At 41.1% G+C, this 26,213-nt stretch overlaps 1 protein-coding gene across 1 annotated transcript in view; it reads right to left on the reverse strand.

The window, feature by feature from the left end:
* Myo3a (myosin IIIA) overlaps positions 1–26,213 on the reverse strand; it is a 160,311-nt gene that overhangs the window by 59,816 nt on the left and 74,282 nt on the right. Inside the window, exons 14-17 of the mRNA XM_051150895.1 lie at positions 20,626–20,724; positions 20,421–20,535; positions 7,735–7,861; positions 1,310–1,520 (exon numbers count right to left, since the gene is read on the reverse strand). Coding sequence (XP_051006852.1) covers positions 1,310–1,520; positions 7,735–7,861; positions 20,421–20,535; positions 20,626–20,724 — 552 coding nt within the window. The remainder of the gene's footprint in view (positions 1–1,309; positions 1,521–7,734; positions 7,862–20,420; positions 20,536–20,625; positions 20,725–26,213) is intronic.

Consider the following 26,213-nt stretch of genomic DNA (forward strand, 5'->3'; position numbering starts at 1 on the left):
ACCACCACCACCACCAAATCTTAGTGTCTGCCTTGACAGAAATAAGTTAAACTATCACAGCAGGTCTTGGTTCAGCTTTTTAAACTAATTGCAATAAAAATCTAAGTCTTGGCTAGTTTCGCTAACATAAGGGCAATTCTTATTCAGAAGACATGTAGTAATGGGGTTTTTAGTACATCACCCTTTCTGGGTACCATCTAGTGCTAAGGCCGCAGACGAGAGCTAACAAAGTGAGGCCAACAGCTCTAATCATCTTGTCTACATTACATGGAATATACAAAGGTCAAAACATTGCTAGATTTCTCCATTTTTACAAGATGCTTAGTGTCATGGAGATGGCCACTAGTGAGAAAAAAAGCCATTTTTGCTATTAAGACATTGTGGGCATGTGGTGTTGTGATCTGAGACTCAGCTTAGTAAGGCTCTGGGTGAAGTTTAGGGACATTGTGGCATTCAGGGAGTTAAGCATGGGGCAACAGTGAGTAATCTAGATAGCCTAGCTGTAATATACGATATAGGATTGATTTAGTGGAAAATAATAAAGAATTGCACATATGAAGTGTGTGTAAGGTTTTTGTGTTTTTGTTTTTGTACTTAGTAAACAGGTGCAAATGAAGACAAGGTCATCTTAATGTGTGCATCCATCTTGCTTTTCCACATGAATCATTTCTAAAATGCCTATGACCTATGGCAGAAAAAACTTCAGGCAGAATGAACTTTGGTGGCTATGATTCCTATCCTTCCTAAAATGAGATTCCAGGAGGACCACAGATACAAGGTCGGGTGTTGATGTTCATATGCAGGCTACGATGACTATTACCTATCATGTCCTTGTGCATTTCAGAATCAGGTTTCCTTAGAAGTCACAGCACCTGTTACTGCAGGGTGCAGTGAGAATTAAATGATGAAAAGTGGATTTGCTTTATAGTCCCGGTTTAATTCAGGCCCATGAAACAAAAACAAAGAACTGCTGGACTGACACTTTATACAAGTGTAAAATGGCACACACTTCATGGTACATAGTCTGATTAAAAGAACATCTGAACTAATAATACAGCGCCGCACTTAAAATCACTTTCTACCGCGATTACTAGTGTTGCTACAGTTCTCATTATAGCAACCAAGACGTCTCATAGCCACGTGGACTGGTAATGTGATGGGTGCTACAAGGAGGCGAAGCTTATCTATAGGAACGCAACTTTGGTAATTACATTAAACCAAATCAGAAACATACTCAAAGGGACTCGTACAAATCCACAGCAGACACGCTGCCTAACGTTTTCAGGGAACGGTTGCGCAAAACATTTACCTCGGCGATATGTCATGCTTCAGCAGACTGTTAGTACAGTTCACTATCCAGCTAAAGAGACGTCCGTATAAAGTTTTAGCCATGGCATCTCGGACATCAGTAGCCTTTTCTACTGTGTTGGGCCGTATAATGGTTTCTCCTCTCGTGACCACGCAGTGCGACGTAAGAGCTTCCTGAAGCTCATCTGCTTGAATGCAAAGCAAAGACGCGGCTGCAAAATTCAATAGATTATTCTTAGGGGACAGTGAAAATGACTCTACTTTCAGAAGACAGAAATGTCACCATTCAACCGCAGCCCCTGGCATTCCATACACGTGTGACCATTTTGTGGTGTCCAAAGAAGCTACCGCTCAACATTAGTCTCCCTGCCTCTTCCTGATTGTTCATTTCTTGCCATCACTGGCCAAAACTGTGGCTTCTTTAGGCTACAACACAATAGCACAAGCCAAACTGTCTGGAAGAAGGGAACAGGAGCCCAGGCAGGCAGTTGCATATCTGAACACCAAATTCACCAACTTATGCTAAATACTTTTAAAGCACAGTGGATAGGTTTGGTATAATTTTGATATGATTATTACGTGATTAGTTCTAGAACGTGAAAATGAATTAGAAAACAACTTAGGGTTTGGAGGGGTTCTCAACAAGAGGATGTGAATGATGCTTTGCAATACATATGTGACAGAGCAGGGACTTGGCTTTCCTGTACTTCTTGGTAAGCTTTCTTTCGGTTTCATATTCCAAGTGCTAAAATTTGTCAAAAGTTGATACTGAAGAAAAATTTTAATACTTAATGATGTGCAAATATCATAGGAATTTATAGTTAATGATGCTGGAACTTAGTAAGGAAAATTAATTAAAAAAATATAACAAGCATCTTTTTGTGCCGAGGAATGAGCCCAGGGCGTTGGGTATGCTTAGCCAGTGGTCTACCACTGGGCCATCTCCTCACCTACAAAAGGCATCTTTAGCTAAGCCTATAGCACATAGAAAGGCTAAATCTTCAAACCAGTTACTTTACTTAAAAATTTCCCAACATTTTGAACCTAGACTTTTGACAATTAGTTTTGGTTTGTGACCAAGATCACTGAACTCTGTCTTAACCCATTTCTTCAGGTTGAAGAAGCCATATATGTTCCTTACAGAAATTTTGCCTTCCAACTTAACACAGTTCATTTCTTTCCTTACTGGTATGGCTATTGTCATAATTCTGCTCAAATTTTGTACCCTAACATAATATCTTAAACATTTCCCATTTTCAGCATTGTCTATAAATACCTTAATTTGCAGAGCAATATTCTAGTATCTATATCAATATGTTAGTAATTTTAAAAATCATTGAATATTAAAATTGTTTCCCTATGTACATAATTGTAAAGCAATGCTAACATAACTCTCTTGAGCATAAAAGATCACAGAAACGTCACAACTGTTCCAAACTATGTAAACACAGCTATGCTTTTCACAGAGCTGTTTAATTCCTCTCTAAATATTTGCCAATTCCATTCTCATTGGCCAATGAAAATCCAAGAAGATAAATATAATTTCATGGGTGCCAGGCCAGTTTGATAGGAAAGGTTTTTATTCTGTTTCAGTGGTTCTCAACCTTCGGGTCTCAACCCCTTGGAGGTGTTAAAACACCTTTTCACAGGGGTTGCATATCAAATATTCTGCACATCACATATTTACATTACAATTAATAATAGTAGCATAATTATAGTTATGAAGTAGAAATAAAACTAACTTTATGGCTGGGGGTCACCACAACATGAGGAACTGTATTAAAGGGTCTCAGCAGTAGTAACATTGAGAACCACTGTTCTATTTGTTTCAATTATTCCTTGTAAAGATGAATACTTCTCAAAATTTTGTGACTAGTGGTTCTCATTTTACAGACTGCCATCCATCATCATCTGTTCTTAATCAACTTTGAGAGCTCTTTATGCTTGCAGTGGTCTTTTGATATATATGTTGGAACTATTTTCTCTCCTTTCCATTTTCTTTTTTTTTTTTTTTTTTTTTTTTTTTTTTTTTATTAATTTATTCTTGTTACATCTCAATGTTTATCCCATCCCTTGTATCCTCCCATTCCTCCCCCCCCATTTTCCCATTATTCCCCTCCCCTATGACTGTTCCTGAGGGGGATTACGTCCCCCTATATATTCTCATAGGGTATCAAGTCTCTTCTTGGCTACTTGCTGTCCTTCCTCTGAGTGCCACCAGGTCTCCCCCTCCAGGGGACATGGTCAAATGTGAGGCACCAGAGTATGTGAGAAAGTCGTATCACACTCTCCACTCAACTGTGGAGAATATTCTGACCATTGGCTAGATCTGGGAAGGGGTTTAAAGTTTACCTCCTGTATTGTCCTTGGCTGGTGCCTTAGTTTGAGCGGGACCCCTGGGCCCAAATCTGCCTATCATATTGTTCTACTTGTAGATTTCTAGGACCCTCTGGATTCTTTTATTTTGCTGTTCTCCCATGCGTCTCTCATTTAGAGTCCCAATAGTATGCCTTCCCCTCTGTCCCAGTTTCCTGGTAAGTGAAGGCTTTCGTGGGACATGCCCCTTGGGCTAGTATGCAGATATAAGTGAGTATATACCATTTGATTCTTTCTGCTTCTGGGTTAACTCACTCATTATGATCATTTCTAGCTCAATCCATTTATCCACAAATTTCGGGAATTCCTTGTTTTTAATAGCTGAGTAGTATTCCATAGTGTATATGTACCACAGTTTCTTTATCCACTCTTCTACTGAGGGACACTTAGGCTGTTTCCATGTTCTGGCTATTATGAATAAGGCTGCTATGAACATGGTTGAGCAAATTTTCTTGTTGTGTGCTGGAGCATCTTCTGGGTATATTCCAAGGAGTGGAATAACTGGGTCTTGAGGAAGCCCTATTCCCATTTTTCTGAGATAGCACCAGATAGATTTCCAAAGTGGCTGTACTAGTTTGCATTCCCACCAGCAATGAAGGAGTGTTCCTCTCTCCCCACATCCTCGCCAGCATGTGGTGTCGCTTGAATTTTTGATCTTAGCCATTCTGATGGGTGTAAGATGGAATCTCAGAGTTGTTTTGATTTGCATTTCCCTGATGACTAAGGAGGTTGAGCATTTCTTTAAGTGTTTCTCAGCCATTTGATACTCCTCTGTTGAGAATTCTCTGTTTAGTTCCAAGCCCCATTTCTCAATTGGGTTATTCGGTTTGGTGGTGTTTAATTTCTTGAGTTCTTTATATATTTTGGATATTAGACCTTTGTCAGATGTAGGGTTGGTGAAGATTTTTTCCCAGTCTGTAGGCTGTCGCTTTGTTCTCTTGACAGTGTCTCCTGCCTTACAGAAGCTTCTCAGCCTCATGAGGTCCCATTTATTAATGGTTGACATTAAGGCCTGGGCCGTTGGTGTTCTGTTCAGGAAGTTGTCTCCTGTGTCCTTTCCATTTTCACAAAATGCTCATTTATATCAAAATGTTCTTTATTTTCTATGAAAGACTTTTAATTTTTATAGTTAAAAGTTACTTTTAAAGATCATTTGTCTTTGGCCTTCTGAATATAAAGTCAATTTTCACCTCAGGATTATGCAAGTGTGTTTCACTGGGTTCTTTCATGAATTTTCTTGCATTAAGATTTTTAGCATTTAGAATTCTTTATAGGGACCATACAGAAGGTTCAATGGGTAACGGTGTTTCATGCCAAGCCTGATGACCTGGGTTTGACCCTGGGATCTACCTGGTGGGATGAGAGAACCAAGTTGTCTTCTCACCTTTACATGTACCATATAATGCACAAGTAAATAAACAAGTGTGATAAAAATTTAAGAATCTATTTTGGCACGGGGTGGGGGTGGGGAGGGAGGGAGGGTGGGAGGATGGGACCAGGAGATGAGGGAGGCAGCTACAATTGGGATGTAAAGTGAATACATTAAAAAATTAATTTAAATTAAAAAAGAATCTGTTTAGGAATATGATGTTTGCAAGGGATTCAAGTCCCGTAGTTGCCTCACAGTTAGCCGTCGGTTGTCTCTACAACGGTGTGCCTAATTGAACTGTATGTCCTTGTGGTCATTTCAGTTGGATACATTGCTCAGTCTTCCACTGAGCTGTATGTTTGTGCCCATGCAGATACCGTCCATTCATCTCACACTCACTCTTTGCCTGTCTGCTACACGCAAGGCGCTTTACATGAGGATGTATCTTTATGGATGATGCTTTGGAAACAAAGTCTCAGTCTTGATGCTCTTAATCTGGAGGGAAGGGAAGCCAGCCAAGAAACTTAAGTGGGAGGAAAGAGGAAAAAGAAAGATGGGAAAGGAGAAGGGAAAGTAAGAGGGAAGGGGAAGAAAGAAGAGGACAGGAAGACAAGGCAAGGCTGTTGATGGAGGACAAGGAGGAGGCTGAGAGGTCACAGATACACTGGTCAAGTGGTTTCTGAATGAGGGAAGAGAATGAGGGGAGATCATTCACTTCAAGCAAGAGGTAACCATGCCATGGATGACAATGGTGACAATAAAAGAATAAGCAGAAATAGTTGTTCTTGATTTGGACAAAATCCTTTTAAATGAAGTTATAAGTAATTTCAATGCAAATCAATATATTTATGTTTTTCTACAAGTGTTCTGGAAAGTGGTTTGAATAATTTTAATTATATACATATATACATATTTGTAGCACTCCTTAGTGAACTATTTAGTTTTCCCGCTATAGAAAAATAGGTTTTAATGATCAAATTAAATTTTTAGTTTAATTGTTTCTAAGTCTATTCTGATGTACAACTATTATGTTCTGAGCACTATGTGTCTCCCAGTGGCCCAAATGTTCAAGGCTTGGTTACCAGACAGTGGTACGTCTGAAGGGCCTGCCTTTAGGAGGTGGAGCCCAGTGGAAGAAATTAGTCTATAGCGTTGCACCCTTGAGGGGATGTTGGGATCCTGTTCTCCTCGTCTCTTTATGCGTTCTTGCCACACAAGGTGATCACACTTATTCTCTTAAGTCTTCCCTGCCCTGATATTTTACTTCACATAGGCCCAAATCTTTCCTCCCTTTAAAGTGATTTATCTCAGGCATCTGTCTCATCAGTGCAAAGGATAATATCATAACCTAACAATATTGTGTCTCATTCTGCTGGCTACACATTATATTTCAGTTATGACTGGGTGGGAGGGTTGCATTTTATCAACGGTGTTACATGGCTATGGCTTCCCAGCTCATAATCTAATGTCTTGTGTGCCAATCAACTGATTCTATCCATGGAGAATCAGAGCAGGTGTTATCAAGGATTCTAGGTACATGGCAATCTCTATGCCGACCTTAAACATTTGCTCTGGTCTATTACAAAAATGCTTCCAAAGCCACGAAGGATACAGAAAATAGGTATCTTAGAGACAGATCAGGACCAATCACATAAGTAAAATGGGAGAAAAATGAATGTGTAAAATATTAGTATTATTATCTCTAGAATGCAAATGAAATTCATAAAAAATAAGGAATTATGGGGGTATAATGTCACTATTAAAAAAATGAAAGGACAAGATATATTGTATGTAGGAATAAAACTATTTCACTGGAGAAAATAAGCAGGGTGCTCTAAATTATTAGGAATGTTTTGCCAAACTCTACTATTGAGAGAAATTCTGATTTGGAGTAATAATGATGTGCATCTCTTAAATGGAAAGTGAAAATTAACTAATACATGATAAATGAGTGAGTGGAATCCAGGCAGAAAACACACACACATGTGCGCGTGCACATACATACACACACATAGAAGTTTTATTTCCATCACAGGCTCTAAACATTAGAAGACAATTTAAATTCTTTTTTTATATAGGTCAACTACATCATATCAATATTTTCTACATTTTTATATCAAAACCCAATTTATAACACATTCATTAAAGCTTAGTTTCTGGCAATACTGTCCATGGTAATCAGTTTGCCTGGGTAAAGAGTTGTTTTTATTAGCTGATTTCTTGTTTGTTTTGTTTTGTTTTGTTTTGTTTTTTGAGACAGGATTTCTCTGTGTAGTTCTGCCTGTCCTGTATACCACACTAGCCTTAAACTCAGAAATCCATCTACCTCTGCCTCCTAAGAGCTGGGAGTAAAGGTGTGCACCACCATACCAGCTTCATGGATGATTTTTACAACTTACTTCTTTTTCAAGACATGGTTCCCCTGTGTAGCCTTGGCTTTTCTGGACTCTCTTTGTAGACCAGGCTGTTCTCAAACCTATGGAGCTCCACCTGCTTCTGCCTCCCTGAGTGCTGGTATTACAAGCATGTGCTGCCACGCCCAGCTACAACTTACTTTTATACAACTGAACCTGAGCATTCCTGTGGGATCTACATGAGGACCAGTGTTTGAAATCATCCCCATGTGAACCAGTGTAAGATAGGAGCGAGTTCAGTTTTGAATGGAAGACAACATCACTCACAGTTTTCCAGCGCTGTGTGGTTGCAGATGTAGCTCTTGTCCATCTGGTATTCAGTTGCCACAGAGGAAAACTCAATGTTTCCAACATTCAAGACTGCGGCGAGCACACTATACACACTTCCAAGTTGCTAAAATACATAGAGCAATAGTAGGGTCAAGTGTGGATTAAAGCAATGTGGGGACTATGACTATGGCTGGGGAGAGATGGAGGAAAAGCTTTGGATTCCAGCACAAGAAGGTCACTCTGCATACCCTGATTTCAGTCTGAGACCCAAGCAGGCAAGGATTCATGCGGGCTCAGCTTCATTCATTACTATAACTTTAGAGGTCAGCACAAGGCTGTTTCCTTGTGAGCACTTAAAATATTTTATGAATGTTAGTATGAATCAAAATAGAAATGAGGAGTCCTCCTCAGAAGAAGTAGAACCATCCATTAGGCTATAGATAATCTATCCATGTGAAACTTTAGAACTTAGCATCATTTTTATTACATGCATATTTCCTAGAGGCCATCTTAGAACTGAGGTTATGTGTGTGGACAGAGGAGTGTCTACAAAGGAGAATCAAAGATCCTAGCACCAAAATCCAAGGATACATGACAGTTAAGACTAGGCATAAAGACTATAGGCTACAGGTCAGAGGTTATAGTATTTATTACACAGATTTTTATTATTCACCCACACATGCATGTATGTGGTTCTCTCTGAAGAAACTGGGGGGATTTGTCAAGGAGTCTCTGTAAGTCATGGCATTATTACAGCTACTTCATGGTGCAGGAGGCTCAGAAGACAACAACTATGGCCCCAACTTAGCATGCCTTGCAGCTCTCCTGCTGGGTCTCGAAGGTCCAGGTGTGGTTATAACACAGGGAGAAGTTGAGTTGTTCACAGCATAAAGACCCATCTAATGTCTCAACTGTCTACCTACAGACCCACCTCTAGGGCTGACAATCACCAAAGACCCTGAGATGACTTGTGTTTGATAGTAAGTGAAGTATTTCTTCTTACATACAGCGTCAAGAAAACTTTGATTGATCTAAAAACTTTCCATGGACTTTGAACGAACTGGGATTTGAATTCTGTCTCATAGCTCACAGGACGCTCTGGCCTTTCCCACTGAGGAAGGAGAGCATCTTGGAGGAACAGACAGCTTCTACAGTTCTGGGTACGTAGGCCAACTCCAGCACTAGCTGGTCTTTACCTGAGGGATGAACGGCATGTTGGGAGGCAAATACAATAACATGTAATCCCAGAGTCACAGTTACTTTCCAGCATGCTTCATTACTAGCCTGAAAACAATATCAAAATAAGAACAAACTCATCAGGCTTGAATTCTGGCCCATCGGGAAAAAGGATTTTTGTTTTGTTTTGAACAAGGAATTGAGATTACAAAGGAGACTGTATAAATTCTAAAGGGACTCAAGTATGTCAGTGGTTCACGGCTCTTAATATATTTTGCCTAACTTAATTTCAACCTATTTACTTTCTTTTGATACAGGTGTTATTAATACTGTGAACATAAAACTATTGCTTGCCACAAGCAATATGGCTCAGCAGGTAAAGATGTTTGTTCCCATGCCTGACACCTGGAGTTCAATCTCTGGACCTACATGGTAGAGGGGGACAACCAATTCCCACAAGTTGTCCTCTGATGTCCACATGCATACTGTGGTGCAACACACTCACACATGTACACACACATAATAAGTGTAATAACAAACTCAATAAACCCTGAAGTGCAGAAAGCAGTTCAACACTTTATCATAAAGCTATGAGATCTTTGAATCCAGTTAGACAGTGAAGAGATTTATTTGTATGGATGTCAAATCTTCCCCATTCAAATCTATACAGAACTGTTCAAAGCTAAGTTGGAAAGATTATAAAGTTAGTAGAAATAACACCTGAAAGTTGCCCAAGTTGTTTTCTTCCAAAAGCTGCCTGGTTGGAAAAGCATGATACTCACTGCTCTGACTTTGTTCTGAGAATGGAAACCAAAATCCGTTGGGGTCAGTGACCCTGGTCCTTTTGGTGACATTCCTTTCTGATAGACCAAATCCACACCTGAAGCCTCACTGAGGCCCTTGCAAGGGAGTGGAAGGAAAGGGGACACTGCCTGTATTGAAAAGCAGGTCAGTGCATAGTAGGCCAGGACAAGAGTATCCCCTCCCTGTGGAATGTGGCGCCACACAATCTAGTCCTGAAAGAGGCAAGGTGCTGATGCTGCCATTGACAAAGGACAGAGGAGGTAGGCTGAGGACCAGACACTACGGGAGCTCACGTACTGTTAGAGGCACTGCATGTTCTTTAACGATGCAAGTGAACATCACTCTTCAGGAAGGAACTACCATGTACACACTGCTAATTGTTTGTGCTGAGCTAACCTTTTGTATAGATGTCACCCGAGTGCATGGCCAGAGCAGAACTCAAGAGTCAGTGACCTTGGTGTTTGTGAACCCTGCTCCAGCTATGGAGAGGTGATGGTAAGAAGAAAAGTACCAACATCATAAACCACAAGACAAGGTTGACCACCTTACCAGAGGGACAAGAGTAAGGCTTGGAACAGTTGATTGCCTTTGCTTCCATCCCTATGTAACATGCTGGCTGGAGGTGAGATGTGAGAAAGATCTTTAGGATAGTTGTCTACTGTCTTTCCAGATCACTGGCTCTTTGAATAAAACACAGCTGAATGATAAACTCCTGTTTGTGCCTATGTGAGGGATAGCAGGGCCACTTACAATACCAGGTAAAAGGAACTGATGGGAAGGAAGGCCAAACTGCAATTAGCATTTGCAGCTGTTCCGCATAAGAGATTGTATGTTTTCTCTTCTTGGCTGCATTCTGCCGTCAACACAGTGAAATGACTTACCTGCAAACACTAGAGTGGAATCCAAAATCTCTCTAGCTTGGTCATAAGATGGAAGAGCTTAGAAAGTCAAAAGGACCTAAAAATTTAGCCACCTCCACCCTTCCTTTTACTGAATGAGAAAACAGAAAAGCCCAGTTATTGGTTTAAATCCACAACCAGAAATATTCAATGCCAAGGACTTCCAGCCAGGGACCAGGGTCCCAGCAGGGAATTAATTAGTCTACTCCAGCTGTCTCCTTGGTCTCACCCATCCATCAGATCAAGTCATCAGTGATGAGCAAATCTTGCAATTCTAGAACTCTACCTTGTTTTATGATTTTTGAATGAAAACCAAGGTTAGTTGTTATTACATCATCAAATGATTACTTTTGTATTATTAGCAAATGGCTGGGTAGGAGGGGCATGCACACTCCTCCCCAAATTAGCACAGCTCACTCTAAGGCCTGAGGCACTCAGAGAAGCACAGTGCTATGTATGATGCTCAAAAATGTTTAATTTCTTTCATAAATATTATTTGATCTCAACTAAAATTCTGGCTAAGAGTCCAAAGAAAACATGTCAGCCTGTGACGTTAGACTATTATAAGAAATGATTTTTTTAATTAGAGGAGAAAACAAAGGTCTTATTCATTTTAGACATAATGCAAAGGAAAACAAAAGTCTGTGGACTAAATGGTCTGGTAAAAACATTCTGGAAGTGAGTTGAGTCATCAAATCTCTTACCATTTATTGTAAAAGTATTGCAAGGTGGCTTAGGGAATAAATCACAAGGGCTTAAACATTTTGGGGTTTTCCAATTTGTGTTATTTTTAGAGATTGTCCAACTTTGATTTGTCTGTCATTGCTTTGGCTTGTGCTGATTCACAAATGCACACATGAGTGTAACCCTGGGAAGATTTGAGGGACATGAACACTTGGGTGTTGTCAACACCGATGACAGAAGAGGAGAGAAGGAAAGAGAACGGCAGAGCTACAGATGCTGTGCTACAGATAGCTGTGAGGGATGGACACTTTGCTCAGAAGGGGTAAGAATCGTGCTGCTTGTCCCTTTATTGAAGCTCTCCTTTCAGCTACTGACAAAGAACAGACCCAAGAAGGCCAGAAGGAGTGTAACAAAATTGGCACCGACATACAACAAAAATAATCACTAAGTGCAGGTCTATTGACTGTGACCCGGACCAGGCTTCCCCTCCCTCATTTAACCCTCAAACTCAGCCTTAGATGGGGGAAAACCTCCAGGGTGGGTCACATCGAACCAGAGCAGCAGCTTTCATAAAATGATCAGCGCTGATGATGCCTCAGGACCAGATACAGGTGCTTTAGACTCCTCTAAGCTAAGGTTCATGTTTAGATGTCCAATATACTCTGTAAATGTTTAAAATTGGAAAATACAGTTTGACACTCATGCAGGGTAAGTCACAGCTGGTCTTCATTTCACTGTTCCTCCACATTGTCTGCCATCAAGAGAGGTGCAAGTAAACACTGCCTGTTAGATGTAAACAAACCAACTTAAACTGGGCCCTTATTTCTAAGAGAGAAGCCTCTGGATCTCGGAGCAACTGGTAAGAAACTAGGGAGATACGTGATAAAGAAAAGAGTCATGCCAGATTTGAACTTTGACCCAGGCACTGGAAAGTGACTATGTCCAAGAAAGGGTCAGCAAGGGATGGAGTTAGGCTCATACTGGTGGTATCACAGCAGCCAGAGCAGCAAAGGGCAGAGGGGTGGGGGAGAAAATTCTTTCTTTCTTTCTTTCTTTCTTTCTTTCTTTCTTTCTTTCTTTCTTTCTTTATTAAGCAAGAATAGGAGCAAAAGATTCAAGCCAGTCTTGGAGGTGCAGGCTGTAATCCCAGCTGGCTGAGGCAGGATAACAACTTTAAGTCCTGCCTGGGCTACAGAATGACTTTAAGAATTCCAGGGCCATCCTGAGTAGCCCTGTGATCCTGCCTTAACCAAAAAAGATATGTAGATCAGTGGAAAGTACCTGACTGACAGGTGCTAGACAACGAATCAAATCCTCAGTTTGAAGAAAATGGGGGACAGATTCAAGTGGTCACTTCTGATGTCCTGGACACTGAATAAAGCATTTTCTCTTACTTGGTAGAGCAACATTGACTAACACTAAAATGGAGATTTGCTTCAGCCTGTGAATACCACTCACTTATTTCAAACAATGCATTCCAAAGTTAAACATACTTAGAATTTATTGAGCAGCTAAGTGTAAACCTATGTTTGGAAATGAATGGAATTGCCGTGAGGAATCTCTGTAGCTTTTTCATTTCTGCCCATCACCCACATATGGCCGAAGTGCATAAACTCTGCGGCAGAGTTGCTCTCTCTGACTAAAAGCCATTATACACATTTATTCATTAGGAATAAAAAGATCTGTTTCCTGGGAGCTCACAGTCATCTCCATCTCAGGGTGCTTCAGTTTAGATCTTGTGCCCTAAAATTAAGACCAACAGCAAAGATTTCACCATGACTGGACATCTGTCCTTTAGACTTCATGGAATATATAGGTACAGACACTGCCACTCTTCACATGAGGTCTACAGTGGGTTCCTTTACATCATAGCACAAAACACACACAGTGCTACTAGTCAAGCAAATTCCCCTGTCTTCACACAACAGTGCACTCATTCTACCCCGCCCACTGCCATCGCTTCAGCCACCTCCTCCCTTCCCCCTTCCCCTCCTGATTTTGTAGTGCATCTAGGCAGATGAAATCTACACAGTAGACTTTTTATGAACCAGATGCCGTTTCACTGGAAGAAAATTCTTGATGGCGTATGCCTCATCTAAGAGCAAAGTCTGCAAGTTTCTTCAAAAGTCTTCAAAGAGATAATAGATTTTCATTCCATTTTATAAGCTAGAGGCTATTTTGTGAATTAACTGAGAAAAGGAAACTACCATCTCCTTTTCCCCCTCAACATCACAGTAGATTTTACCTGGGAAATCAAGTCCCCATAAGGAATCAACTGAACGACTGAGGTAGAGTTCGTCCATCAATGGGGGTGGGGAGAGGGAGAGAAAGGAAGGGAGAGGGACTGAAGGAGGGAGGGAGAAAGAGAAAGAAGGGGAAAGGGAGAGGGAGAGGGAGAGGGAGAGGGAGAGGGAGAGGGAGAGGGAGAGAGAGAGGGAGAGAGAGAGAGAGAGAGAGAGGAGAGAGAGAGAGAGAGAGAGAGAGAGAGAGATAGAGGAGAGAGAGAGAGATATGTATCATCCAAAAATAAGGACAATCAAGTTAGTGTCAGTTTGTGGGGGGGGGGGTTGCTGTGAGTGAAGCGTTTTGCCGGTGGATCTGTTCAACTTCGGCTGCCACTGAATTTAGACCACAGTTCCCTTGTCCTTATAATTTACTTCCTTGTAGCAAAAATAGGGAACTCCTTTGGGAGAAGCCATTGTAACAATGTTACCTCTGTTCCCAGGAGGAGTTAATTCTCCTTGGTTGGTTCCTGAAACAAATTTGGAGCTCAAACTGTCTCTCATTTACTTGTCCTTATAATCAGTTAATACATTTAGAAACCAAGTAGCATGTTATTCAGATCTTGGTCCCTAAACCTTAAATCCCGAGGCAATAAAGTAGTGAGGGAAGCAGGAATGTCTGTCTCCATTAAAGGTAAATTCCTTTAGGCTCTAGAGAAGTCAATTAGAAGGCCCATTAGAAAAGTCTACCTAAAAAAGAGAAACATCTCACAACAGCCATTCCGTAGGCAATGGCAAATGAGATTGTAAGATTGTTCATTGTGACAGACACTGACTTCTAACCTTAATAATGTCTGTTCTATAGTAATTTTGATTTCTGATGTTTTAAGTTAGTGTAGTTAATATGTTGTGTTCAATTCTTATAGTCATTGCACAAAAAACAAAATATCTATTTTCAAGTAGTCCTTCATAAGATAGTTCTTAATGCAATAATTGAATACCACTTGAACTGATGTATGCTGGTTTTGTTTTGTTTTTCAAGAAAGGGTTTCTCTGTGTTGTCCTGGCTGTCCTGGATTCTCTTTGTAGACCAGACTGGCCTCAACCTCACATCAATTTGCCTGCCTCTGTCTCCCGAGTGCTGGGATTAAAGGCATGTGCCACCATGCCTGATGATGTATACTTAAAAAAAAAAAAAAAAAAAAAAAAGGCTTGGCAATCTACTTGTCACCAGTGTCACAGCAGCAGAAATCCACATTTGGAGATTGCCCTTCGTGGCCAACTTTTTTCTATGCTGAGCACACACACCTTTAGAAATATTGGCATTTATTTGTGCATGCATGCATGCATGCAACCCCTGTGTGCATATAGAGACCAAGAAGCATGTCAAGTGTCCTATCACACTCAACCTTATTCCCTCAAATCAGGGTCTCTGTTGACCTAGAGCTAGGCTGATGGCCAGCAAGTCCCAGACAACCTCCATCTCTGCCCCTCACAGTGCTGCGATTACAGCTGCACATGGGCATGCCTGGCTTTGTACAGGGTTTCTGGAGATTTGAACTCAGCTCGTCATGCTTGCACCCTTAATGCCTCTACCCGTTGAGCAATCTCCTCAGCCCTGTTTGGTTTCTGAGACAGGGTTGGCCTCAGACTCATTATCCCCCACCCTCTACTTCCCCAGCTGCTCAGCAGCAGTGGACAAAAGGATAGATACTCTGTCTCAAACAAGGTAGAAGGGTTAGGAGCAACATGACCCAAGGTTGTCCTATGACCTCTGCACAGGCACTGTGGCATGTCCACTCCCAGGAGCAGAGCTATTCTACTGGGGATAACCCTGGAGTTTGACACCCTGAGTCCGAGGTCAGCTAGTGATCCACCCTAGAGTCTATGATCTCTGAAGCTCAAGGCAGAACACTTGATACCCACGACACATCCCTGCAACAAAGTGACCAGTAAACACTTGAGGGGCATACAAAGTACAAAGACAGGGTCTCTACCTGTTTGGATCTCATGGCTGAGGTTGCCCCTTTCAATCCTCTTTGGCGTTTTGGCTCCCAGACAAGACATCAGCCACACCAGTGGGAAAAGTCTGTGGAAACTCAGGTTGGTGGGAGAAACTGTTCAGTGTGCAGACTGCAGAGCTGATGCAGCCAACACAGGCACCCGGGAGAGCAAAGGGAAGTTACTGCTGTGAAGAGGCTATAATGGACAGCAGGTGCTTGCCCAGCACAGGCTCAATATCAGCACAACACAGGACAAGAGGCCATACGTTCAACTGACCATCCTTCCACTGTAACTCAGTCTCTAACTTCCAAGGATCGAGACAGTAGCTGCTTCAATACTTCACTGTTCCCTCTTTTTTTTCTGGTTATTTTTTCCATGCCTCTTCTTTGTACCACGTGCTTCTGCTCTTTTGTTTCCACTATTCTTTTGGTTTATCATATTGAAAAGACATGCCAGGCTTTTATTTTATTTGCCCACTCATACATTTATCTGATTTTATTATCCATTTTCCTTTATTGAGCTACCTTTTCCATCTTTCTTTTTGTCTTTTTATTTCCCTGCATTTTATCTTTTTTCAAAAAACAAACAATAATCCATCCATCCATCCAAAGAATCAACAAAATATGAAGAATTGGTAAACATTTCCCAACAATAATTTTAAATTAAAAAATGGCTTCAATCCACTAGTCAGGATATAGATACAGATTATCTGAATGGATTAAAAGAGAAGATCCACTCTGTTTTCTCTGTGTTTCTCCAAGAAACACACTCCAATGGAAAAGATACACACAGACTGAGAGTAAAGGAAATAAGTAAAAATTATCAGAACATTTAGGTTGCAGCTACAGCAACTCTAAGAGGAAAAGCTACAGCTATAAAAGTTAGATAGATCTCAAATAAAAAACTTAATGATACATATCAGAATGCTATAAAGCAAGAACAGCAGAAACTCCAAAGATCTTAAGAGATAATAATGATCAACACAGAAACTAATGAATGGAGATTAGACAAACAACATGTAGAATATATTGAACATATAGAACCAGTCAGTTTTTTTAAAAATTAAAATCGCAAACTCCTAGATAAATTAACCAAGAAAAGAAGATGTAACAAATTTAGATAATTAGAGATGAAATTAGAGAAATTACCATAAATTCCATTGAAATTCAGAGAATCAGTAATACCTTGAAAATTTTACATTACAAAAGACTAGGAAAACCTAGAAAAAACAGATAAACTCCTAGGCACAGCATGACATACTGAAATTAAATCAAGAAGACATAATCAAAACAAGTATATCCACAGGAAGTAATGAAATTGAAGGAATATTAAGAACTCTCCCAAAAGAAAACTCTAAGAATACACTGGAAGGATTTATTGCAAAATTTTGTGAAATCTTTAAAGAAGAGTTAACACCATTGCCCTTCAAACTGTTCCATAACAGAAACAGAAGAAATACTGCCAACACCTTGCCACAAAGCTAGCATTATACTAATAGCCAACCAGAAATGAATAACAACAAAAAGAAAATTATAGACTATGTTTCCCAAGAAGGCTGTTCATAGACATGAGCATTGTCAATCAAATTCCTGCGAGTCAAATTCACTAAGCAGTCAGTACATAACGAACAAGTTGGTTTCATTCTAGAGGTGGGAAGACAGGTCATCACAGACAAGTCAAGAAATGTAATAGCACACGAATTTAAGAACTGAAATCACGTGGTATCTCAACAGATGCAAAAAGGCCCCTGAGAAAGTCCAACATATGCCCTCCTCCAGGAATAAACAAAACCTCAAAGAAACTAGAAGTGGATGATGCATACCTGAACATCATAAATGATACACATGACAAACCTATAACATAAGGAAAATTGAAAGATTTTTTTTTCTCTAAAATCAGAAATGAAGCAAAACTGTCAAATCCAGTACTCAAAGTCATAGCTGAAACAACAAGACAAGAAAAGTGAAAGAGATTTAAGTGGGAATGGGAGAGGCAAAATGACCCTTATTTGTTGACAACATGATCGTATCCTTAAATGGCCTAAAGATGCTGCAAGAAAATGCTTGGATCTGAAAAATGTGTTCATGAAATAGCAAGATACAGAACAGTACCAGAAACTACCAGCTTTTCTATATTCCAAGAACAAATATGCCAAGAAAGGAAATCAGCAAGCCAACTTCACTTATAATGACTTCAGCCTAACGAATGTAAAATAGTTCAGAATAAGTGTAACCAAGGAGGTGAAAAACCCCAGAATCAGACTTGAAGACACTGAAGGAGTTAAGCAAGATGCTAAAAGACCAGAAGACCTCCGCCATCATGGATGTGCACAATTTACTGTGAAATGGCACATTACAAAAAAAATAACCTACAAATTCAACACAGTCCCCATCAAAATCCAACCAACATTCTTTACAATATTAGGAAAAATAATTCTAAGATTCGCGTGAGAACAGAAATGATCCTGGACAACAAACACAATGAACTCACAGGAACCAAGGCATTAAAACCTCAAGTCCAGAGCTACGGCAACAAACCTGGCGTGACATTAGCACAAGAACTGGCATGCAGACAGGTGGAGGAGAACAAAAGTCTCAGAAATAACCTAGACAGTTGCAGACACTTTTTATAAAAAGGTGTCAAAATGCATCTGACAAGAGATGGCCTCTTTAAACGGTGCTGGGAGAAATGTGGCTCTACATGTAATTTAATAGAGCTAGATATCTTTGTCATACCTACCCAAAAGCAGTTTACAACTGATCAAGGATGGAAATCCTGCAACTCTGAAACAGCTAGAGGCAAAACATGTCAACACACAGGCACAGCAAAACCTTCATGAAAAGGACTCAAACTGCACAGGAAATAACTCCATAAACTCACAGGTGGGACTGCATGGCATTAAAATTTTCTGCACACCAAACCAAACCAAACCAAACCAAACAAAACAAAACAAAAAAACGAGACAGCTTACAAAATGGAAAAAAATTGCCAGCTACACTGTAGACTAGGATTAATATCTAAACTCCATAGAAAACTGTAAAACTTCAGCCCCAAACATAGATCAATCAATAAATGGACTAATGAATTAAATAGACAATTCTCAAAAGAAGAAATTTATACGTCACTTGAAAACTATGGGATAATCATTATGCTAAACAAAACAGGCTAGACTCAGAAAGGTAAACTATTATGTGGTTTCTCTCAAACATGTTATTTAGATTTAAATATATATAAATATGCATGGTCATATGTGTGTTTATGTGAAACATGAATGTAGAAAGAGAGCTATGGTAGGAGGGAGAAGAGATATAAATGAAAGTAGGTGAGGACACAAGGGAGAATGATGGAATAGAAGAAATGAAAAAGGAGGAGGGAGTGAAGGAAAGATAAACCCGTTTTTGTTAGGATCCCAAGTGCGGGATGGGGAAAGGCCTTGTGAGAGAACAGGTGATGTTAATCCACTAGGAGGCAAACCACCTCATGTAAGAACTTGATTGTTGCCAGCTGAAAAGATCCATGAACAGACTCTGGGAGGAGATATATAAGTGGACCAGAAACAAGATAGGAGGCCTTTGGAGACTTGGGATAGGTTTGGCTGTTCATCGCTCCACTTTGAGATGCTCCTGGAGAGAACCACTTGAGGGAAGGCTTTGGGGCTCCGGGCTCCTGCTGAGGTTCTGGGTTCTGGTTACTCCAGGTTCCAGCAAAAGAAATCCTGCCGATTATGCCAGGAAAATCGTTCCTCGGAACTGATATCCTTACGGTTTCGTTATTGTGTGCTTTAATCCTTTTTTTCGTATCATTTAGGTTAGGCGGGTTATAAGGGACATACGCTCAGTTAATAAGTTCGTAATAAAAGATATTGGTTAAAAATTTGAGCTTACAAGGGAGAAAGTAGAGGGGCCAAGGGGACCAGCAAGAGGGCAGGAGGGGTAAAGGAGATCAGGGAGTAGGCAAAATAAAGACGATATAATAACACACACACACTGAAAATGTTACAATGAAGCTCAATAATTTATATGCCACTTATAAACATATTAAAAACTAAAATAAAAAATAAAGTGAGAGAGCGAGAGATAGAGGAAAAATTTAGATAGTATAAAACATCGGCAATCAAGTCTACGGCTTAAATGTGAGTTGATTTCCTAGTGAAATTCAAGTAACTAAAAAAGGACACAAAATATAAATATGTACTTATTAAGGAAGAGTCAGAAAATAAGAGACTTTATATTAGGGCTGAGGAGATGGCTCAGTTGGCGAAGTACCTGCTGCAAGCATGCAGACCCCAAATTAAGATCCCCAGAACCCCTAAACAAAAAAGCCTGTGATGGCAGTGCATGCTGGTAACCCAACTGTGGGCCATAACTAGGCCTTGGAGGTAGAAAGATCTCTGAAGTCCACCTGCCAGCCAAGCTAGCCGAATGGATGAGCTTCAGGTTCAATGAGAGACCTTATCTCAAAGCCTAGGTGGAAAACCACCAAGTAATGGCACCTGACCTTGACCTCACGCCTCTAAATGCACCTTCATACATATGTGCACATACCCCGCACATTCACAGATGTGCCCACACCCATACATATAATGGGAGTGGCTGCTATGTAGAACCTTGAGCACAATTCTTGACATATATTAATTAGCCAGTCAGTGAGATGGATAACCCTCATCATCTGTGAGGGCTTTATTTTAATTTTTTTGTTTTGTTTTTTTCAAGACAGGGTTTTTCTGTGTAGCCTTGGCTGTCCTGGACTCACTTTGTAGAGCAGGCTGGACTTGAACTCATAGTGATCTACCTGCCTCTGTCTCCTGAGTGCTGGGACTAAAGACGTGTGCCATCACATCCGGCAGGACTTTAAAGAGAGACTTACAAAAGTGGTTCAGGTCTTTGGTACTTACCTCCATTGTAAAACCTATGACTTTGAAACATTGTTCAATTAATTCATACTGGGATTTATAGAAACAGTTATTCATCATGTCTTGTACTGTCCTGAGGTTGTCATTTTGTAAGTACCTGAAGAAAGTATGAAAGGAAGGATAAACATCTAAACTCCAGCTCACGGCGACAGAGAAGGCGTCATCAAAGCACAACCGGGTGGATTACCTGGGCGGCTTATTTTCAGGCAATTTGTAAAGGGCTAGTTTCTTCTTTTCTGCTAACCCAGCGTAAATGTAGTAAAAAATGTGAAAATTTTTTTCTCCACTGAAAAAAATAAGACATTTTCAGGAAAATGGTTAATAAGAACATTTATTAACTGCTAAAGTGACTCACCAATACTGTTGTTAGAACTGTGAGTGCCCACATGGCTTTCCTTGAACACTGCATTCTGGCTTGCTGTGCCTAATGCCATTCTTTTTTAACTATAAACATCATTGGGTGCTAACACTAAACATTATGACATTTGTAAGTGACTTTCTAGACATTTATTTTTAGGCACCAGGTACATAAAAGGAATGACACAGTCAGAAAAATTTAACTTCTAAGACTTCATATGTCAGTGGGAGTGGCTAAAAGAAGAAATAAAATGCATAGCATGCCGGGAGGAGGTAAGTGCTGTTGTTTCAATTCTCCACTGCAAGCCCTTGGGGTGGGCATGGTCTTCCCGCTTCACATATTCAGGACAGGAAGCTTAGTGCATCCCCTCTCAACTGGAGTCACAGAGCTGGTGGCCTCCAGGATATCTGACTGCAATGGTCACATCCCCTTCATTTTTTTAAAAGAAGATTTCTTTATTATCATGTATACAGTGCTCTGCCTGCATGTATACCTGCATACCAGAAGAGGTCATCAGATCACGTTATAGATGGTTGTGAGCAACCATGTGGTTGCTGGGAGTTGAACTCAGGACCTCTGGAAGAACAAGTCAATGCTCTTAACCTCTGAGCCACCTCTTCAGACCCCTCCTCCATCTTTTTATATTATCTTCCTGAGACTCTGTCTTCTCGTGTATGTAAGGCCTAAGAATTCAGGTTCCATGGTTCCCTGGTTCTGAGTAGGAAGAGTCTGCCCCAGGTGTTGGAGAAAATCAGCTCAGGCGGTGAGCATGAGTCTCTGCCTCAGAATGTTCCATAGCACACTGGTTAGGACTCAGGGTCCTATGTCCCCTCTGTCTTCCCTCAGATGGCCCTCTACAGATAGAGGAGCAGGCTCCTGACTTTCTGTTGCGGTCTTTCCAGTGTCTCCTTTTGTTCATGCTTTGATCACACACCCTACCCCCTTACCAACTCGAGCGGCCATCTAGGCAGTACTGGGATGTGCCTCTCTGTGGCATTCTTGTCCTTGCTTTCCTACTCAACCCTCCTGTTTTAGGATGTTCCTACATTCTGATTATGCCTTCCCTTATCACCAGGCTCAGGGTGGGAGCCCAGGTGGGGGTGGGAACTTCTTCCAAGGGTTAAATTCATTATAATGGCACAGACTCCAGGCAAGCCATACCTATGCCTCCCTCTTCTTCTTCTTCTTCTTCTTCTTCTTCTTCTTCTTCTTCTTCTTCTTCTTCTTCTTCTTCTTCTTCTTCTTCTTCTTCAAGTTAGCATAAAAGTTAACCTCCCACAAAGCTCTAGGTGCTTCCACACTGTTGACTCATTAGATGCTACATTTCCACTATGGACTCTCTTCTTCCATGACACCCTTGGCAGTTGCCTGAAATGGCTTGGAGTCCCTTTCTGTCATGGCTCCCCACACATAGATGCCAGGGCAGCTTGTCATGCTTCTGGCTCCTGCCTGTTTTTTTCACCACCACCACAGCTTGGGTCAGTGGGCTTTAGGGGCCATTGAAAGATTTAGAGAATGAATGATAATTATCAGCTTGATATTTTTATCTGAGCAAGAACTTTTTTAGAAAAGCTTTTCCATATAAAGTCCATGGGAATGGAAAAGACATACTTTTTAATGTACCATTCCACACAAATTATTTTACTGAAAAGATCAAAGAGTACTTCAAAACTCTTCCACTTCTTTCTCTTATTATGTGGTATACTATTAATGGAGACAGACTTTGGACATTATTGTTACTGCTATTATTATTGTTGCTATTATTGTCATTTTTGAGAGGTGTTACTATGTCACCCAAGCTAGCCTTGAATTCACAATACATCTGCCTTAGTGTCTATAATGCTTGGGATTTAAGGCCTGCACCACTATACCCAGCATTTTAAATAATTTGTTGTTCCATTACATGGAAATTTTCCTTAGAATAAATATTAACTGAAATGTATCTGTATAGATATATAAAGGTTTTGAAGATATTAGATTTTTCCACAGGTCCAGGATAGCTCAAACAGAGAGATATTACAGGAACAGCACAGGGTTGGGATGAGTTCAGTTGAATTGAAATGGAAGAGACGTGCATGGTCTGAAATTGCAAAGGTGGACTCAGATGAGAATAAGAAGTACATATTTGTATGCTGATTTCACAGAATTATACGAAGTCATGATGTCAACGAGAATATGAAGTGACAGTAGAGAGGAAAGAGAAATGCCTCGAGGACAAATCGTGGTAAAAAATAAACATTTTGGGAACGGATGAATGAAGTTACGAGAAGGAAATGCAACACACAGAGGAAGAGGAATCAGGAGACTCCAGGCAGGGGCATCAAAGAAGATAGGGTCTCAAGGCTGGTTGCAGACCAAGATCAGACATACCCTTTATTTTACACCTTTTAACTTAAATTAATTTCGAGCAGCACAGAGATGGAATCTAGGGCCTCATACATGCTGGGTAAGCACTGTACTGCTGAGGTACCCTACATCCTTCCTAGAAAACCACAGAGATTCTCATCTTCAGTGCCACCATCTGTTGCCTATTGCAGGCTCCTTTGAGATGTCGAGAAGTCTATTACAGACAACACTGTATACAGCAAGAGGAATCACAAAGACATGGAAGTAGCCTGGGAACCTGGTGGGATGATGGAGGCTGTAGGGAGGATGATGGAGGCTGTAGGGAGGATGATGGAGGCTGTGGGGAGGATGATGGAGGCTGTGGGGAGGATGATGGAGGCTGTGGGGAGGATGATGGAGGCTGTGGGGAGGATGATGGAGGCTGTAGGGAGGATGATGGAGGCTGTAGGGATAAGAGAGGATGCGAAGTAAGTGTGACCAGAATGTATTGTATACTGGTATGAAATAGTCAAAGGATAAATTAATTTTAAAAAGTTAGAACAAAACTAAAAGCTTAGTCTAGTTCTCATCTATTTGGTACCACCAAACAATACAGCTTCCCTGAGGTTAGCACGCTATATAATTTATTTGCTTCATTCCCCTGGCACCACATCGATTGCTCTGCATGTCACCTCTTAAAGCACTTCAGTGATGCAATGTATAATTAGTGAAGTGACTCATAAATGCACACATAAAAGCTTAGATTTCTCTCCCATTATCGGTTTACATTTACCAAGGCTATAATTTTACAGGGCCTAGAGTTACTCTGGGGAATGCACTGACCTTCAATGGGTAAACAACCAGAGAGTTAAAGCAACAAGAAAAAAACCAAAAACAAAAAACCAGCTCCAAAAGATACTCATCTTGGGTCCTGCCACAAGCCACATCAACTATGCACTGAAGATTGAGTGTCACAGGGCACACATACTGTTCCCAGGTGGTTCTCCCAGGATGAATGCAGGGTCTCAGAGGGGCACAAAAGGTGTTTCTGACACTGGTCCCGCTACTCTTCTGGATCCTCTGCTACTTTCTGAGAGTTCTTCTCAGCCACTTGTACGAATGCCCTCAAGGTAGTTGAACTGTGAGGAGGCACCATGAAGCAAAGGTCCCTAATACCTTCAAAACTGTGGCAAAATCCTCAGTATTGTGGCTTAGCTCATCTGTGACACATCCGAATCTTTGCTGAAGAGGCCAGAAGGCTGATGAGCTTTGCGCATCCAAAATTCCACAGCATGTCCGCAGAACAATAGTATTTTCAGTTTGATTTTGTTCAGTTAGAACCTCTTTCCCATAGACCGCAAGTCTCTTCCATCTTTCTCCTTGTGTTCCACCCTCTCATTCTCAGCAGCTGAGCTCATCTCCCACTTTCCTAAGAGACTAGGCTGAATGAAAAGTGAGCTTGAGCCAAGGCACACAGAATTCTTAGGAAATTATGAACCCCGACCCTCAGTCTTCATTGGTTTCAAATCTCTTGTGTGCACCACACAATAGGCAGTCAATAAATATTTGTCAAATAGATGAATGAATGAATGAATGAATGAGTATGGGGCTTTGGAGCTACCCAGAGAATGAGGTTCAGACTACAGCTTTTGGCATGAATTGATGTGATCTCTCAGTCTGGATCCTCCTGTGTGAAAGAGACCATGGAGCAAGTAAGACACACAAAGGCAGTGAGGTGCTTAACACAGTGCCCCACTGGCCCATAACCGCGAAGAACATGCCTGCCAGTTTGTTTATGACTCTAGGGAGCCTTGTAAAGGGCTGATGCAGGAGAGTAATGCAATCAATGCTTGCTGAACTCCAGTCATAACAGGAGGGAGACAGCAGATAACAGCTATAATTTATATTTATGAGAATTATCCAGCATTGTCTTCAATATGCTCGTTTTCCCCCAAGCAGCCTCTTTTTAATTTTTCCCCTTAGAACCCCCTACACTTAACAAAGGGGGCTATAGTGACAAGTTACTAGTTTGCCATCATGACAAAAGCCCTCTAAAGATGAATGCAGCCAGAGACCGGGGTCCTCTTAAAAGAAAGGCTAAGTTGATCCAAAAAGATACATGTCTGCTCTGGCTCCTCTCTGCTTCTCAGATTGGCTCTCTAACATCCTGTTTTGTTCTCTAGTGCTCAGCTCTGCAGACTGCAGGACCTCAGTCCCTTGTCCTCTAGCTTGTATAGAAAGAATGCAGACCTATGTGGCCTACAGACCTCCAGGCAGCCCCTGTCTTCAGCTGTGGCTGTCCTTGGGCTCTGTGACGTTTCTTTCCCCTGTCCCCAGAAGCCTTGGGGGCACAAATGGTTTCTTGCCCTTGTTAATCTGGACTAAACTATTCAGCTTGGTCTAAGCGTCCATTCTCGATTCTTTGATACACACTCTATCTTATACATAGGGTTTTCAGTGAAGTCCTTTGAGCCTGTTCTTTCTTCTTCATAGCCATGATCAATACAGTCCACTGAAATTAATACTTTAGAAAATGTACCTACAGAGCTGGGAAAGTGGCTCAGCAGGTAAGAGTGCTTGTGGTGTGAACATGAGAATTTAAACTCGAATCCCCAGAACCCACATAACAGGCTCCCCATGTATGAATGCTTGTCCCTATAATGCCAACACTGTGTGGCTGGGGCAGATGGTTCCTGAGAGCTACCTGGCCAGCCAGCCAGCCTGGGCAACGTGGCAAACTTATGACTGAGAGACCCACAAGAAGACCAACCTACAAAACTAACATATATGCAGAGGGTCAAGGCCAGTGCCATGCAGGATCCCTGATTATTGATTCCATCTCTGGGAGACCTATTAGCCCTGGGTAGCTCATTCTGTGGGTTTTCTTGTGGTGTCCTTCACTCTTTTGGTTCCTACTGTTCTTCCTCCCCCTCTTCAACAGGATACCCAAGCTCCACCTAATATTTGGCTGTGGGTCTCTGCATCTGTTCCCATCAGTTGCTGGATGGAGCCTCACTGATGACAACTGGGCTAGGCACCAATCTATAAATATCATTAGGAATCACTTCATTGACTTTTTTCTTTGTTCCATT

Source organism: Acomys russatus, chromosome 9 (assembly GCF_903995435.1).
Source record: "Acomys russatus chromosome 9, mAcoRus1.1, whole genome shotgun sequence".
NCBI classification, from domain to species: domain Eukaryota; kingdom Metazoa; phylum Chordata; class Mammalia; order Rodentia; family Muridae; genus Acomys; species Acomys russatus.